The 18,704-nt window shown below is 38.7% G+C and overlaps 1 protein-coding gene across 2 annotated transcripts in view; it reads right to left on the bottom strand.

The window, feature by feature from the left end:
• Nucleotides 1–11,123: 11,123 nt before the first annotated feature.
• Nucleotides 11,124–18,704, bottom strand: part of LOC100136428 (androgen receptor) — a 60,488-nt gene continuing 52,907 nt past the window's right edge. For both annotated transcript variants that reach the window (XM_014196827.3, XM_014196828.3), the window contains exons 6-8: nt 17,061–17,191; nt 16,647–16,798; nt 11,124–15,383 (exon numbers count right to left, since the gene is read on the bottom strand). In XM_014196827.3, the coding sequence (XP_014052302.3) occupies nt 15,225–15,383; nt 16,647–16,798; nt 17,061–17,191 (442 nt within the window). In that variant the 3' untranslated portion in view covers nt 11,124–15,224. The remainder of the gene's footprint in view (nt 15,384–16,646; nt 16,799–17,060; nt 17,192–18,704) is intronic.

The following is an 18,704-nucleotide window of genomic DNA, read 5'->3' on the forward strand; positions in this document are numbered from 1 at the left end:
GCTTTTAGATTTTTATCACCAAGTCATTGTCAGCTCAAGTTATCCCTAGCAAAACGCATTTCCTTAACCAGAAGCCCAGGCTAACTGCAGGAAGCTAGAGTGGACACCATAAAAACTCAGCATTAGCAGGCCAGTCTTACTCTTAGTTAAATATATAACCGTTTACTATTAATATCAAACAAATCAGGTAAGTATGTAATTTTTCCCTGACGTATTCCAACCTTTATAGTGTGGAAATATATATTAAACACAGGAAAATCATATGTTTGACTGCACTGGGCCTATAAAGCATACTCATAATAACCTGTTAAATGCTCTTTGGTCTTATCAAGAAAGAATTAAGAAGATAGATTGGATTCTATTATGTTTTTGCCAATTAGAAGATACCCTTATTTAGTAATTGCCCTAAGGGGACAAATTACCTCGACCATCCTGTACCCCCGCACAATGACTCGGTACCAGTACCGCCTGTATATAGCCTCATTATTTGATTTGAATTTTTTACTTTAGTTTATTTAGTACATATTTTCTTAACTCTATTTCTTTAACTGCATTGTTGGTTAAGGGCTTGTAAGTAAGCATTGTTGTATTCGGTGCTTGTGACAAATACAATTTAATTTGATTTGTATTGAATTTGATATGGGTCATTCTTGAATTGTGGTGGCATTTGTGTCCCTTAGCTTTGCAACTGTGAAAAACACTTTAAAATGACAAATAGTTACACATCATACATGTTTTTGTTTATATTGAACTGTTTATCAACGATAAAACATAATGTAAGTGGTTAATATTGCAAAACTTAGTGCATTGTTTCAAGTACTTAGGAGAATCAAATTGGCTTGTCCCAGTAGTAATCAAATCAAATTTATTTATAAAACCCTTCTTACATCAGCTGATATCTCAAAGTGCTGTACAGAAACCCAGCCTAAAACCCCAAACAGCAAACAATGCAGGTGTAGAAGCACGGTGGCTAGGAAAAACTCACTAGACAGGCCAAAACCTAGGAAGAAACCTAGAGAGGAACCAGGCTATGAGGGGTGGCCAGTCCTCTTCTGGCTGTGCTGGGTGGAGATTATAACAGAACATGGCCAAGATGTTCAAATGTTCATAGATGACCAGCAGGGTCAAATAATAATAATCACAGTGGTTGTTGAGGGTGCAACAGGTAAGCAGGAGTAAATGTCAGTTGGCTTTTCATAGCCGATCATTCAGAGTATCTCTACTGCTCCTGCTGTCTCTAGAGAGTTGAAAACAGCAGGTCTGGGACAGGTAGCACGTCCGGTGAACAGGTCAGGGTTCCATAGCCGCAGGCAGAACAGTTGGAACTGGAGCAGCAGCACGGCCAGGTGGACTGGGGACAGCAAGGAGCCATCAGGCCAGGTAGTCCTGAGGCATGGTCCTAGGGCTCAGGTCCTCCGAGAGAGAGAGAAAGAAAGAAAGAGACAGAATTAGAGAGAGCATACTTAAATTCACACAGAACACCGGATAAGACAGGAGAAATACTCCAGATATAACAAACTGACCCTAGCCCCCCCGACACATAAACTACTGCAGCATAAATACTGGAGACTGAGACAGGAGGGGTCGGGCGACACTGTGGCCCCATCCGACAATACCCCTGGACATTGGTAGAGTTGTAGTGAGTAGAGTGAGTAGAGTTGAGTAGAGTTGTAGTGACATGTAGCAACTGATAATGTAATAACTGCCAATAATGTAATAGCTGCTAAAAATGTAATAACTTTTGCATGTATAATATTATAAATGCTGCTCTTGTCATAAATAATGTGCTAAATATGCTGAACGCATAATGTAATAACGTTTTAACGTTGATGTAATGATGTAATAATGTAATAACGTTGATTATTACATGGTAAAGTAGATATAGTGTAATAACGTAAACAAATGATGTAATAACAACCTAAAATCACACTCTTTCTTTAATGGAATGCAGTATCTCACACTTGACACTTGAGGAACACTTTGTATTTGCATCCATTGTCAAAGCAGACTTGTTTGACATTGCAAATATCCAGTGTCGTCATGAAAAAAAGACACACCTTGCAGTGATATTCCAAATTCTCACTCCTTATCCCAGGATTGACCAGGCTGCTGTCTCCATATAGTAGAAAAATAGTTATTCGGCAGTGCTTGCTGCAGGCTGTGGTGAGGCATCGCGCAGCCCCACCCACACCGCATTAAGTGTCCCCACCAACACTACCAACACCATCCCTGTGACCGTCAGAGAGGCGTATCCCCAGATGGCTAACCTTTTTGTTAATTTTTGTTTTTCCAAATCCCCATGGATAACGATCTTAGTTAATTGTTATAATTGTGGAGAAAAGTTTGGTTAAGTGTTTTATAAGATTAATAGGTTGGTTCATTAAAGATTTGAGCACAAGTTAAAATAGTGCCACATTTGTTGAATATAACTGTGATTGTTAAGTGTTGAGCAATGTTTGATTAAATAAAATATTTTTCATAAAAACAATTGTTGAAAGTGTCTTGGATTGTTTCAACATTATTTTAACAGTGAACAGCATCTTAGGAGTTTTTGCATTTGATTGGGGGGGGGGGGGGGGGGGGGGGTTAGGGGCTGTTGGGTGTTTATTGGGGAGTCAATTGTGTCAATTGAAAGTCTTGATATTACTGTGAAAGTAAACTTCAGAGCTAGGATTCAGGAATGTTGTTTGGTGTGTAGTCAGCTATTACTGAAGCATTACACTTGATATGCATGAAAATAAATAGTCCATTTAGTTTTACATGTTTAATTGGTTGTTATTACAATATTGGTTAAAGTGATGACACAATTGATGATTTTTTTTTACCCACTTCATAATGTAATAATCAACGCATAAAAATAATTCTTACATTATGCACAAAAATATTATTCTGTTCAGCATATTTATTACATTATTGGCAATGTATTACATTAGCACCATTTATTACATTATAAATGCAAAAGTTATTACATTATGTGCAGCTATTACATTATTGGCGGTTATTACATTATTAGCTACTACAACATGTTTTTGGGGTTAAGAGATATCTATTATTTTGAATGCTGGAAAGTAAACAAAAGTATTTAATATATTGTATAGTTAAATAAAAACAAAGGCTATAAAAATATATATATATATATATATATATATTTATAGCCTTTGTTTTTATTTAACTATACAATATATGAAATACTTTTGTTATATATATATATATATATATATATATATATATATATATATATTATTATTATTATTATTATTGATTGTATGTTTGCTGATAATGGGCCTCTGCACGCCTATGTAGATATTCCATAAAAAATCAGCCGTTTCCAGCTACAATAGTAATTTACAACATTAACAATGTAATGTCCTTGTTTTTGAAAGAAAAGCTAAAAAAATTGTACATTAAAATAACATCAAATTGATCAGAAATACAGTGTAGGCATTGTTAATGTTGTAAATTACTATTGTAGCTGGAAACGGCAGATTTTTTATGGAATATCTACATAGGCGTGCAGAGGCCCATTATCAGCAAACATACAATCAATAATACAGTGGAAAAATCTATATACAGCATGTGCAAATGAGGTAGGATAAGAGAGGTAAGGCAATAAATAGGCCATGGTGGCAAAGTAATTACAATATAGCAGTTAAACACTGGAATGGTAGGGTGTGCAGAAGATGAATGTGCAAGTAGAGATACTGGGGTGCAAAGGAGCAAGATGAATAAATAAATACAGTATGGGGATGAGGTAGATTGGATGGGCTATTTACAGATGAGGTATGTACAGGTGCAGTGATCTGTGAGCTGCTCTGACAGCTGGTGCTTAAAGCTAGTGAGGGAGGTAAGAGTCTCCAGCTTCAGAGATCTTTGCAGTTCGTTCCAGTCATTGGCAGCAGAGAACTGGAAAGAGAGGCGGCCAAAGGAAGAATTGGCTTTGGGGGTGACCAGTGAGATATACCTGCTGGAGCGCGTGCTACGGGTGGGTGCTGCTATGGTGACCAGTGAGCTGAGATAAGGTGGGGCTTTACCTAGCAGAGACTTGTAGATGACCTGGAGCCAGTTGGTTTGGCGACGAGTATGAAGCGAGGGCCAGCCAACGAGAGCATACAGGTCGCAGTGGTGGGTAGTATATGGGGCTTTGGTGACAAAATGTGATAGACTGCATCCAATTTGTTGAGTAGAGTGTTGGAGGATATTTTGTAAATGACATCGCCGAAGTCGAGGATCGGTAGGATGGTCAGTCATGCTGCCAAACATACGAGGGTATGTTTGGCAGCATGAGTGAAGGATGCTTTGTTGCGAAATAGGAAGCCGATTCTAGATTTAACTTTGGATTGGAGATGTTTAATGTGAGTCTGGAAGGAGAGTTTACAGTCTAACCAGACACCTAGGTATTTGCAGTTTTCCACATATTCTATGTCAGAACCGTCCAGAGTAGTGATGCTGGACAGGCGGGCAGGTGTGGGTAGCGAACGGTTGAAGAGCATGCATTTAGTTTTACTTGCATTTAAGAGCAGTTGGAGGCCACGGAAGGAGAGTTGTATGGCATTGAAGCTCATCTGGAGGTTAGGTAACACAGTGTCCAAAGAAGGGCCAGAGGTATACAGAATGGTGTCGTCTGCGTAGAGGTGGATCAAAGAATCACCAGCAGCGAGAGCGACATCATTGATGTATACAGAGAAGCGATTCGGCCTGAGAATTGAACCCTGTGGCAACCCCATAGAGACTGCCAGAGGTCTGGACAACAGGCCCTCCAATTTGACATACTGAACTCTATCGGAGAAGTAGTTGGTGAACCAGGCGAGGCAATCATTTGAGAAACCAAGGCTGTTGAGTCTGCCAATAAGAATGTGATGATTGACAGAGTCGAAAGCCTTAGCCAGGTCGATGAATACAGCTGCACAGTAATGTCTCTTATCGATGGCAGTTATGATATTGTTTAAGACCTTGAGTGTGGCTGAGGTGCACCCCTGACCAGCTCTGAAACCAGATTGCATAGCGGAGAAGGTACGGTGAGATTCAAAATGGTTGGTAATCTGTTTGTTAACTTGGCTTTCAAGGACCTTAGAAAGGCATGGTAGAATAGATATAGGTCTGTAGCAGTTAGGGTCTAGAGTGTCTCCCCCTTTGAAGAGGGGGATGACCGTGGCAGCTTTCCAATCTATGGGAATCTCAGACAATACGAAAGAGAGGTTGAACAGGCTAGTAATAGGGGTTGCAACAATTTCGGCAGATAATTTTAGAAAGAGAGGGTCCAGATTGTCTAGCCCGGCTGATTTGTATGGGTCCAGATTTTGCAGCTCTTTTTGAACATCAGCTATCTGGATTTGGGTGGAAAAGTGGGGGAGGCTTGGGCGAGTTGCTGTGGGGAGCACAGGGCTGTTGATCGGGGTAGGGGTAGCCAAGTGGAAAGCATGACCAGCCGTAGAGAAATGCTTATTGAAATTCTCAATTATTGTGGATTTATCAGTAGCGACAGTGTTTCCTAGCCTCAGTGCAGTGGGCAGCTGGGAGGAGGTGCTCTTATTCTCCATGGACTTTACAGTGTCCCAGAACCTTTTTGAGTTTGTACTGCAGGATGCAAATTTCTGTTTGAAAAAGCTAGCCTTAGCTTTCCTAACTGCCTGTGTATATTGGTTCCTAACTTCCCTGAAAAGTTGCATATCACGGGGGCTATTCGATGCTAATGCAGAACGCCACAGGATGTTTTTGTGCTGGTCAAGGGCAGACAGGTTCGGAGTGAACCAAGGGCTGTATCTATTCCTGGTTCTACATATTTTGAATGGAGCATGCTTGTTTAAGATGGTGAGGAAGGCACTTTTAAAGAATAACCAGGCATCCTCTACTGATGGGATGAGGTCAATGTCATTCCAGGATACCCCGGCCAGGTCGATTAGAAAGGCCTGGTCGCTGAAGTGTTTTAGGGAGTGTTTGACAATGATGAGGGGTGGTCGTTTGACCGCAGACCCATTACGGATGCAGGCAATGAGGCAGGGATCGCTGAGATCTTGGTTGAAAACAGCAGAGGTGTATTTGGAGGGCGAGTTAGTTAGGATGATATCTGAGGGTGCCCGTGTTTACAGATTTGGTGTTGTACCTGGTAGGTTCATTGATAATTTGTGTGACATTGAGTTAGCTAATCCAAGTTTATAATTTTAAAAGGCTAATTGATCATTAGAAAACCCTTTTGCAATTATGTTAGCACAGCTGAAAACTGTTGTTCTGATTAAAGAAGAAATAACATTGGCCTTCTTTAGACTTGTTGGGTATCTGGAACATCAGCATTTGTGGGGTTGATTACAGGCTCAAAAAACATGAGCCTTCCTGTGCCTTCCTCAGGGTGAATACAGGCTCAAAATGGCGAGAAACAAAGAACATTCTTCTGAAACTCGTCAGTCTATTCTTGTTCTGAGAAATGAAGGCTATTTATTCCATGTGAGAAATTGCCAAGAAACTGAAGATCTTGTACGATGCTGTGTACTACTCCCTCCACAGAACAGCGCAAACTTGCTCTAATCAGAATAGAAAGAGGAGTGGGAGGCACCCGTGCACAACTGAGCAAGAGGACAAGTACATTAGAGTGTCTAGTTTGAGAAACAGACACCTCACAAGCAGTGGCGGTTCTAGACCATTTCAACTGGGGGGCAAGCTGGGGCCAGTTGTACTGTTAGAGGGGCCAGTTACATTAGACGTTATTGTTGTCATATCGTTTTCAAAATGGCAAAAGACCATGTTCATAATCATCATAGTTGCCACTGTCTAATAATGGATGTAAAAAAAGAACGATAGCTAAAATTTGTTATGTAAAAATGAATTCATACTCCACATTTAGGGGGGCCACAAGGGGGTCCAAAATTGTTGTCACAGGGGCACTGCCCCCCAACCCCCAGAACCGCTAGTGCTCACAAGTCCTCAACTGGCAGCTTCATTAAATAGTACCCGCAAAACACCAGTCTCAATGTCAACAGTGAAGAGGCGACTCAGGGATGCTGGCCTTCTAGGCAGAGTTCCACTGTCCAGTGTCTGTGTTCTTTTGCCCATTTTAATCTTTTCTCTTTATTGGCCAGTCTGAGAAATGGCTTTTTCTTTGCAACTCTGCCTAGAAGGCCAGCATCCCGGAGTCGTCTCTTCACTGTTGACGTTGAGATGTTGTGGGTACTATTTAATGAAGCAAAAGTGGGAAAAATATTGTATGTTGTTAGAAAAAACAAACCTTTTGAATAAAGCTGTAACCTAACAAAATGTGAAAAAAGTCAAGGGGTCTGAACACGTTACAAATGCACTGTATATACAGTACCAGTCAAAGTTTAGACACACCTACTCATTCCAGGATTTCTTTCACCATAGTAGAATAATAGTGAAGACATCAACATGATGAAATAACACATATGGAATCATGTAGTAACTAAAAAAGTGTTAAACAAATCAAAATATATTTTATATTTATATTTTTTTGCCATGATGACAGCTTTGCATACTCTTGGCATTCTCTCAACCAACTTCATGTGGTGGACACCTGGAATGCATTTCAATTAACAGGTGTGTCACGACTTCCACCGAAGTCGGTTCCTCTCCTTGTTCGGGCGGGGTTCGGTGGTCTTCTAGCCATCGTCGATCCATTTTTCTTTTTCCATTTGTTTTGTCTTGTTTTCCTACAGACCTGGTTCTCATTTCCCTCATTAAGTGTTGTGTATTTATCCCTCTGTTCCCCCCCATGTCTTTGTGCGGAATTGTTTGTTGTAAGTGCTTGTGCACTTGTTTACTGGTGCGCGTCTGGTTTTGTACCCATATTGGTTATTTCTTTGTGCCGTTGGTTTTGATATTAAACTGCTCCGGCTATTACCTAGTTCTGCTCTCCTGCGTCTGACTTCACTGCCACCAGTTACGCACCCCTTCACAAGGTGTGCCTTGTTATTTTGTGACATTTCTTTCCTTCGTAATGCGTTTGAGCCAATCAATTGTATTTTGACAAGGTAGGGTTGGTATACAGAAGATAGCCCTATTTGTTAAAATACCAAGTCCATATTATGGCAAGAACAGCTCAAATAAGCAAAGAGAAACAACAGTCAATCATTACTTTAAGACATGAAGGTCAGTCTATCCGGAAAATTTCAAGAACTTTGAAAGTTTTTTTAAGTGCAGTCGCAAAAACCATCAAATGCTATGATGAAACTGGCTCTCATGAGGACCTCCACAGGAAGGAAGACCCAGAGTTACCTCTGCTGCAGAGGATAAATTCATTAGAGTTAACTGCACCTCAGATTGCAGCCCAAATAAATGCTTCACAGAGTTAAAGTAACAGACATATCTCAACATCAACTGTTCAGAGGATACTGCATGAATCAGGCCTCCATGGTCGAATTGCTACAAATAAACCACTACTAAAGGACACCAATATTAAGAAGAGACTTGAAACACAAGGAATGGACATTAGACCGGTGGACATTAGACGTTAGACCGGACTGTTGGAAAAGCATTCTGCATGTGTGATTCCCACATGAAGCATGGAGGAGGAGGTGTGATGGTGTGGGGGTGCTTTGCTGGTGACACTCAGTGATATATTTAGAATTCAAGGCACACTTAACCAGCATGGCTACCACAGCATTTGGAGCGATACACCATCCAATCTGGTTTGCGCTTAGTGAGACTATCATTTGTTTTTCAACAGGACAATGACCCCAAAAACACCTCCAGGCTGTGTAAGGGACCAAGGAGAGTGCTGCATCAGATGACCTGGCCTCCGCAATCACCCGATCTCAACCCAATTGAGATGGTTTGAGATGAGTTGGACCGAAGAATGAAGGAAAAGCAGCCAACAAGTGCTATGTGGGAACTCCTTCAAGACTGTTGGAAAATAATTATTCATGAAGCTGATTGAGAGAATGCCAAGAGTGTACAAAGCTGTCATCAAGGCAAAGGGTGGCTACTTTGAAGAATATAAAATATATTTTTATTTGTAAAAAAAAAAGTGGGTTACTACTTGATTCCATGTGTGTTATTTCATAGTTTTGATGTCTTCGCTATTATACAACAACATAGAAAATAGTAAAAGTAAATAAAAACCCTATAACGTGTAGGTGTGTCCAAAGTTTTGACTGGTACTGTATATATATTTACAAATATAATATTTGTACACAAGTTTGATGTCATTGGTGTTACTGCCTTGAAAATCAATCACTTATTACAAAGATATACTGACCTTGAGCATTCCCTCCAGTGCTAAACTTTTATCTGGTGTGGGGTATACACTGAATATACCCCCTCCACCCCACCACACGGATGCTGGCCCATGATGACTCCAATGCTTCCCACAGTTGTTTCAAGTTGGCTGGATGTCCTTTTCTGTGGTTGACCATTCTTGATACACACAAGAAACTGTTGAGCGTGAAAAACAAACCGGTGCGCCTGGCACGTACTACCATACCCTGTTAAAAGGCATCCATACCATACCCTGTTTTTGTTTTGCCCATTCACCCTTTGAATGGCACACATACAACATCCATGTCACAATTGTCTCAAGGCTTAAAAAAACTTTTTTAACCTGTCTCCTCCCCTTCATCTACACTGATTGAAGTGGATTTAACAAGTGACAGCAATAAGGGATCATAGCTTTCACCTGGATTCACCTGGTCAGTCTGTCATGGAAAGAGCAGTTGTTCTTAGTGTTTTGTATACTCAGTGTATATTAAAGAAAGTTATTAGCTAACCACTTTTTTTAGTATTTCATACCATGTAAAGTCATAATATATATATAAAAAATAATAACAGCTGTGATGGAAACAACAACTTTCGGTAAAATTGTATAAATGCAGACAGATAATTTGTTCATTCTATATGGTGGGATAGGTAAAATAAATTATGCGAGAAATGGGGGGGAAACGCCTTTACGAGCAAATATTGATATAATAACTTGGGAAATCAACTTGGAGTCACGCAATGATATTGCGTGTGGTCCTCCCACTACAACTCGGGAAACCATTCAGTTTATTAGGCTATAGATTAAATAAATTATGTTGAACTTCACAAGGTGGGGAAAGTGCACGGTGATGAGCTTGATGCTCATTTCCAATAAATATCGATTGTTTTATTCTGGTGACATGATGATCGATGCTTGACTGTTGTTTGACAAATAAAAATATTCTCGCTCTTATCCATTATAATCTCATCATGTAGACTAGCCTACCCACACAGCCTAACCGCACTGTATCTGCGAGCTGTTGGCTAGAGCGCATGTGCCAAGACTAGAGTAGGCAAATTAGCTATTTAATGATACAAGTATCGGTAGAGTTGAAAATGCGATCGAAACACATTGAACTTTAGATTTTTATTTGGTACATGACAATATAAGTGTACAAGTTCATTTTGTGTGCACTATGTCATCACACTGTGCTTTTTATCCGCAACAAGTCGATTTAGTGCATATTTTCTTAATGAGGATTTTGGAATTTTCACATGAAAATCTGTTACCAATTGGATGGAAACCTAGCTACTGGTGTTACTCAATTTAAGAAAGTCCTCAATTACCAAAAATGTGTCATTGATGTTACCATCATTGATGTTACTACTGGTGGCACAATGTTATCATAATGGTTAAACATTTGAAATCATTAAGCTGCCATTCTAGTTGATTTAGTATGGGAAGATGTACCTAAATGCACTTAAATAAAAAATCAAGAATGACCAAAATGTCTTTCTGAGAAATGTTTAGGCTAATTACTGCACATGAAGTGTTTATTGGTGAGGCTGGGTAAAAAAAAAAAATAATGCGGGCGGGTGCTGGTCAATAGCTAATTTGTCATGACAGAACATAAACATAAATGTTGACATCTGTTGGCGATATTTGCTTAATCTGAGATAGGGGAACAAAAATCTTCTGGTGAAGAGCAGCATCACTAATTATTTTGATGAATCAAGTTAGTGCTTGAAGTGTAGGCGGGATTTTAACCAGAATTTTCATAGTGGTTCTGTAGTGGGGATGGTCTGAATCAGCTGTTTCCATTAGCTCATATTTTTACTTCATCCCCCAAAATAAACTGAGTAGATAGCTAGCTGGTGCACACAAGATTTGTAGGAAAGTTAACATAAAATAACTTCAGTATGTAAATAAAGTTCACACACACTACATTTTTTATCATTTTTAATAATATGCAAAGGAACACAAACAAACAAAACCCAATTTACACTAGGACTTATCTGACACAATTCATATCAATAGCTGAAAATGAACAATCAATTTACAGACTATGGGTGGAGTGGGGGGCATTCTTAAATAATGACACATTCACGAGTAGTCACTTCACATGATAAATTGTAGAAATACTACAAACTTTCAAATATTAGGTAACACCATTTTGATGGTCAGAATTGCCTCAAATATCTTTAAAAAGTTATGCAAGTTTGCAGTTAAAAAAAATAATCTCACAAAACACATAGAGTACATCGTCAATACTACAGAAGGTAGTTAAAAAGCATTAACAATTGATTTCCCAAGATTTTTTTTAATCAGTTACATGTACACAAAGTCATTGTACCATTTACACAAAACCAGGCTAATATGGTTTATAAATACATACAGCTGTGTCCATTTTGATATTTTAATATACTTGTGATGTAATTTACTTATATATAACATTTTACATACCAGCATTACCACTAATAACAACAGTATGAAAACATCAATTCTAGGAACTGGATTTTTTTTAATACATTTTGTCATTATGATTCAATGTTGGTCTACCATGGTACATTTAAAGTAAAGTTTATTATGGCAAATTTATTATTGCTTGGCAGTGCAATCCTGTTCTCCAAGTCAATCTAAAAAGCATGTTGAAAATGTTTTATATGGTAAACAAAGCAGTCATAGCATGACTACTGGGTGTATGAAGAGAAATAGCTTTATCTTTGTGATAATTTCCTTAAATCAGAAACAATTTTACCAACTAATTTACCTCGTCATTTACCTCAGAATTCAAGTTAAGTAATGTGGCCTCAGTATGGTAGACACAACTGCTGATCATTTTACTTTACAGACAATTTAATAATTTACACTTAATCTAAAATAATATATGGTACAAAATCTCTATGCTTTTTAAGGCAAATCTATGGCTTTGATATTGAATTACTACTCATAGAAATATTTTTTTCTGATTTAAGGTGTCAGATTTGGGATTTTCTTTTGAGGAAAACCCTGTAACGAGTATATTTAACAAAGGATTAACAAAGGAATACGACAATACAAATGTTAAGTATGTGCCCATGGCTTTTACAAATTGTCATCTGATGTATTAAAACATTTTCTTATCAATATTCAAATTAATTTTTTTATTGCTTTTATGTAGGCATAGCCAATGTCTCTACGACGAGAAAATATCAGATGTTTTCAGATGGGCAATTGTAACCTAGGGCCGAATGCAATTAAATCTGCCCTAGCAATATTTATGCAGTATCCTTGTCTACACAACTGCTGTCATGCACACGTGTCTGAAAACTGAAAGCACTACCTGCTGTTTCTACCAAAACCATTTTGCCATTTTGTTTATAACGGAAAAGGTATGTTTAGATTTGTGCTACTGCTTGAATATTGCAATGTGGTTTCATTGACTTGAGATCCATATTATTGCAGTACATTTATAAGAATTATGGTGGTCAACAAGTAAAGTTCCTCACAACACAAGAACAACAACAACTTGAACTTACATTTGTATAAATGCATTTGATTATGGTCTCAATTGACTAATGGTAATATGCGTTAAAGGATTTAAGTCACAATGTATACAGTTGACTTGGATTTTTATGCACAAGCTATTGAAGAAATATATAACAGCACTATAATTGACTGGTTTTCTGCATGCCCAGGGTAGACTGGAGTTCTAACGCTTCCATTTTTGCATGCGTCACATGCATGTGTCTGAGAATGAGTGCAATTGTTGTGAAGGATGCATGTTATTGCCATTTATGGTGATAAAACAACAACAAAAACTACTGCTGTCAAATTATCTTTTGATTCATCCCTGGACATTTTTATGGCGTCAGGCAAAGAAAGGTGCAAGCAATCACTGCTTAAAATCTGAGAAGCATGTGTATTGTAACACTAATTGATTACAGTAAGTGCAACCTGTTGTAGGTTTGATGTGGTCTATTTAGGGACAAATATTAACAGTCACTTTTCTTCTATAAAGCACTTTCAACTTGGCCTAGGTTTCAGTCTGGAGTCATATATTCTAATTAAGCAGCTATGGGGTTGTTATAAATGGGTAAACACCTGCAAGTAATTGCATAGCGCTTGTGGCTGTCAAACGTAAAGTGTATTCTGACAACCCATTCTTTCCACAGCCTACAGTATTTAGAGCATCAAGATGCTTCACAGCAAACTCCATTTAACATTACTGGTTCAGCCAATGTTGAACCACCATTTGTTCAATCAGATGTCGAGGCCATGAACATGTGATCTTTCTGGAGTTTTGCTGTTTTCCAGATATTTGCATGAAGATTTCAGCATTTTAAAGGCATTTAAACTACATTCTAAATATGATAATGCATTTCACCTAGTCTAAAATATGAAACGGTTTGATTTGATGTAGTAATTTAAGATACAGTTGGCATATAAAAGCAAAGTCAGGGACTATACCGTGCTATCATTGAATCCCATAGTTTAGCACCTGTTGCCATTTTTGTTGAGGTATCTGAACAAAAAGACCACACTCACTTAGTTTAAACATTGTTTGCATGTTATGGATCTTATAACAGAGCTTTTCTTGATTGTTTTTGTTGTTTTTTACTGCTTTTTGAAACAAGCAAAAGTACAGATTACTGTATAAAAAGACTTGTTTTGGTATAATAATGGTGTAATGTCAGAATGTTTTGCTAGTGCAGAGAATACAATGTCCCTGTTTGGCACTTAACTGCAAAACCAGAAAGAATCATCAAGAAAAGACGATGTCTTAATAAGAAATAATGTGAAAAAAGCGGCAATATTTGACTTGACTCAATCTAAACTAATGAAATGTCAACATGCTTTTACAGGTAGAATGGCAGATTGGAGATTACTCTGAACACAATAACTATCATAGCTGCACTGAACTTGCAAAATGTACACCTGGCATGCATTGTTTTCAATAAAGATTGAAGCGTTCTAACATCTACAAACACATGGAGCATGAACCTCCATACATCCTGATGTTGAACTAAATAATGCAAGTATTCAGGCCATGTTAAACCTTATAAGAGCATTTTCAGCATTGAGAGATTATGGGTATGCTTCGTTTGACCAACTAATTTGGCCACCTGAAACTATATGAAGAGACAAAATGTGCAGCCAAGTTGTAGCAGGTTTCATACTATATCTTTATAGTATACTTTTAAAGACCCACTGCCACTAAATATATCTGAAAAGTTATTATTTGCAATTGTCTCACTCTGTGTGTCTATAATTAGTAAGTCACATTTGGGTGAATTATTACAGCATTTCCCATAATCAGATGAAATTATGACGGTACCATTAGAATGTATTGTTTGTTCACTGACTAAATAACTAGCAAGAAAGTTGTAAGTACTGTACAATAAATGTAGTGATGTATGCGTTGTATATATATACATATATATATATATACATATATATATATATATATATATATATATATATGCAATTTAGCTAGTAAATACAGATAGACTATTGTGTATGTATGTGAGTATGCTGTAAACGACTAATTCCACATTCCTTTTGGTAGTTGTTTTTTAAATGAACATAGCAGAATCTCATGAAAGTTCCAAAAGTAAAGATATGCATAGATATGTTAAACAATTTCTGCATTTGTTAGTTTTATTATTTAGTTTTATTATTTTTATTTTCATTCAGTCAACAAATGGTATTCTTCTGTTTCTTACATTTGACATAACCCCACTGGTCTTGTGTGATATTTGTTCTTGAAATACAGGACAGATAGGGCCGTCAACAAGGTGACACCTTGCAACTCTTAAGATAAATGCTAAAACCTTGCTGCCTATATGAGAAAATGAGCTCAATTATGTCTGATAAGCAGCTAAACTACCGTAATGATGTAATGATTTAAAAATGGTACGTTGAGCTATTCGATAAAAAAAGAAAAGGAGCTGAGAGAGAGACAATGGCAGGGAAACCCTACTGAGCCAAGGCTCTGTCGGGATATAGAGTCAGCTTAGATCTGATCAGATTTTCTCAGGATGATGGCAAATCCTGCTACTTGCTACTTGTGGAAAAGGATTGGTTTGGCCAAGCCTGCCAGGATCTTTGGCACATGCACTGAGATTATCTCGGCAATCATCTCTGGAAAGCTGACCTTGGTGGGCAGAGACTGGGCCTGGATAAACAGATCAAATGTAAACTGCTGGAGTTTCCTCACGATCTGGTTGTTGGAGAGATGGACAGAGACAATACAAAGTTACAATTCTGTCACTTCAAATTAACATTTGGAAACGGCGCCGCTCCAAAATATTTAAGACGTCACCTCATTTCACCTTTATATTTTTGTCCGGGCAGGCTAACGTGTTCCGGCAGTTGTGTCTACAACAGAGCATCAAGAGATATGCCAAAGCCATAGTTTCTATGCAAATGCATAAGTGATAACTACAATTGCCTGTGTGAGGGTGGTACATAGTGGTATTCAAGCAATTGTTACTATATATAGAAATACATATACAAATACACAGATCAGCACAATAAACTCGACAAATAGCATTTAGGTATTCATGATGGCGTAGGAAATTTGAGATATGTTGGCGCAATTAGTTACTTCCTAATGCACAATAAAGCTTACAAAAATAGATGCATTGGGGTATAGAAAATAAACATCTGGATAGAAAGATTGTGATTGAACAAGTTTGGGAAACCCTGGTCTAAACAATGAGTTCTTATTCAGATTATTCTTTTAGACTATATGGCCGCGCTGTCACTTGTATGCTCATGTATATTTTCCTACATTCAGTCGCAATCTTTCTATCCAGACGTTAATTTTTTATACCCCAAAGCATCTATTTTTGTAGTCTTTATTGTAGTCTTTATTGTGCACTAGGAAGTAATTAATTGCAAGAAAATATCTCAAATTTCCTACATCATCATGAATACCTAAATGCTATTTGTTGAGTTTATTGTGCTGATCTGTGTATTTGTGCATATGTATTTCTATATATATATTGTAACAATTGTTTGTTGACTAATGTTTTGAATACCAGTATGCACTGCCCTCACACAGGTATGGGCAATTGTAATTATCACCTAGGCACTTTGGCTTTGGCACATCTCTTGATGCTCTGATGAAGGCATAACTGCCGAAAACGTGAAATGAGGTGACGTCTCAAAAAGAGGAATGGCGTCGTTTCCCAATGTTCTTGAACTTGGGATTTCATTTGAAGTCATTGTCATATATGGCAGAGCACTCAGCGAATAAGGTGAGATAGCACACCTGTTACCCACTCCATTACAATTCTGTCACATTCTCAGTTTTTATTTAGTTAAACATGACAAAGTTAGACTTTTATCACTTAGATAAAATATGTCATTAAATCTTGGTACTGTAATTTAAGATTGTCATTAAGGCTCTTAGCTTGATACATTCTATGATAACAGAGTAAATCAAATACAGTTATTGAAGATACACATTGTCTCTCACCGGTTGGAGGGAATCCATGAGACGGGTGAGCTGATAGAACCTCTGAGAACAGTTGGACTTCCTTCCATAGTTAATGACACGATCAAGTTCATTGATGTAGGTCAGCCGCAATTCATCAAAGTACTTCTGACTCTTAAGACCATCGACTGGAACTGCAAAGGAGACAAGCGATGTTATTGTTGTTTTGTCCACAATATTGCATTTCTGTTGCTCAACTATTGATAATACACTGTTTGGTTTTATAAATCAAAGCTATCTCTGATTGTACTGGATCATTTTGACAGTATTATGAAAATGGCTTAGACTAGGACATTACTTGCAAATCAATTTAATGAAAAAAGGAAATACACAATGTGAGGCTCTCTACATTATTTTAATGGACCTGTCAACATTGGACTGGGCAGCAACACTCACTTATGCTGAAGAGGAGCAGGGCCTTCATGCAGAGGAACTCTTCCTGAGTGACTTGCAGCAGGACAAACTGCTGGGAGAGGTGTCTCATCCGTATACAGTGCTCGAACATGCTGGAGATGTGCATCCGATGGCTGGGGACGAGAGAGAATCAAATCAAATCAAATTGTATTTGTCACATGCGCCGAATACAACAGGTGTAGGTAGACCTTACCGTGAAATGCTTACTTACAAGCCCTTAACCAACAATGCAGTTCAAGAAATAGAGTTATGAAAATATTTACTAAATAAACTAAACAAAAAAAAAATCGAAATAATCTAAAAGTAAGACAAGAAAATGACATAACAATAACGAGGCTATATACAGAGGGTACCGGTATGTGTACAGGTTAGTCGAGGTAATTTGTAAAGTGACTATGTAAAGATAATAAATGGGGGGGGGGGGGGTCAATGTAAATAGTCCGGCTGGCCATTTGATTAATTGTTCAGCAGTCTTATGGCTTGGGGGTAGAAGCTGTTAAGGAGCCTTTTGGTCCTAGACTTGGCGCTCTGGTACTGCTTACCATGCGGTAGCAGAGAGAACAGTCTATGACTTGGGTGACTGGAGTCTTTGACAATTTGTTGGGCCTTCCTCTGACACCACCTAGTATATAGGTCCTGGATGTCAGGAAGCTTGGCCCAAGTGATGTACTGGACCATACGCACTACCCTCTGTAGCGCCTTACGGTCAGATGCCGAGCAGTTGCCATACCAGGCGTTGTTGCAACCGGTCAGGATGCTCTCAATGGTGCAGCTGTAGAACTTTTTGAGGATCTGGGTACCCATTCCAAATCTTTTCAGTCTACTGAGGGGGGAAAGGTGTTGTCGTTCCCTGTTCACAACTGTCTTGGTGTGTTTGGACCATGATAGTTTGTTGGTGATGTGGACACTAAGGAACTTGAAACTCTCGACCCGCTCCACTTCAGCCCCTTTGATGTTAATGGGGGCGTGTGTGGCCCTCCTTTTCCTATAGTCCACGATCAGATCCTTTGTCTTGCTCAAATTGAGGAAGAGGTTGTTGTCCTGGCACCACACTGCCAGGTCTCTGACCTCCTCCCTATAGGGTGTCTCATCATTGTCCAGTGATCAGGCCTAAAACTGTTGTGTCGTCAGCAAACTTAATGATGGAGTTGGAGTCATGCTTGGCCACGCAGTCGTGGGTGAACAGGGAGTACAGGAGGAGGCTAAGCATGCACCCCTGAGGGGCCCCAGTGTTGAGGATCAGCGTGGAAAATGTGTTATTGCCTACCCTTACCACCTGGGGGCGGCCCGTCAGGAAGTCCAGGATCCAGTTACAGTGGGAGGTGTTTAGTCCCAGGGTCCTTAGCTCAGTGATGAGCTTTGTGGGCACTATGGTGTTGAACGCTGAGCTGTAGTCAATGAACAGCATTCTCACATAGGTGTTCCTTTTGTCCAGGTGGGAAAGAGCATGATGGTGTTGATGTGAGCCATGACCAGCCTTTCCATGCACTTCATGGCTACCGACGTGAGTGCTACGGGGCGGTAATCATTTAAGCAGATTACCTTTGCTTTCTATGTTGGTCTGTTTGAAACATGTAGGTATTATAGACTCGGTCAGGGAAATGTCAGTGAAGACACTTGCTAGTT

This window comes from Salmo salar, chromosome 04 (assembly GCF_965601325.2).
Source record: "Salmo salar chromosome 04, fSalSal1, whole genome shotgun sequence".
Taxonomy (NCBI): Eukaryota; Metazoa; Chordata; class Actinopteri; order Salmoniformes; family Salmonidae; genus Salmo; species Salmo salar.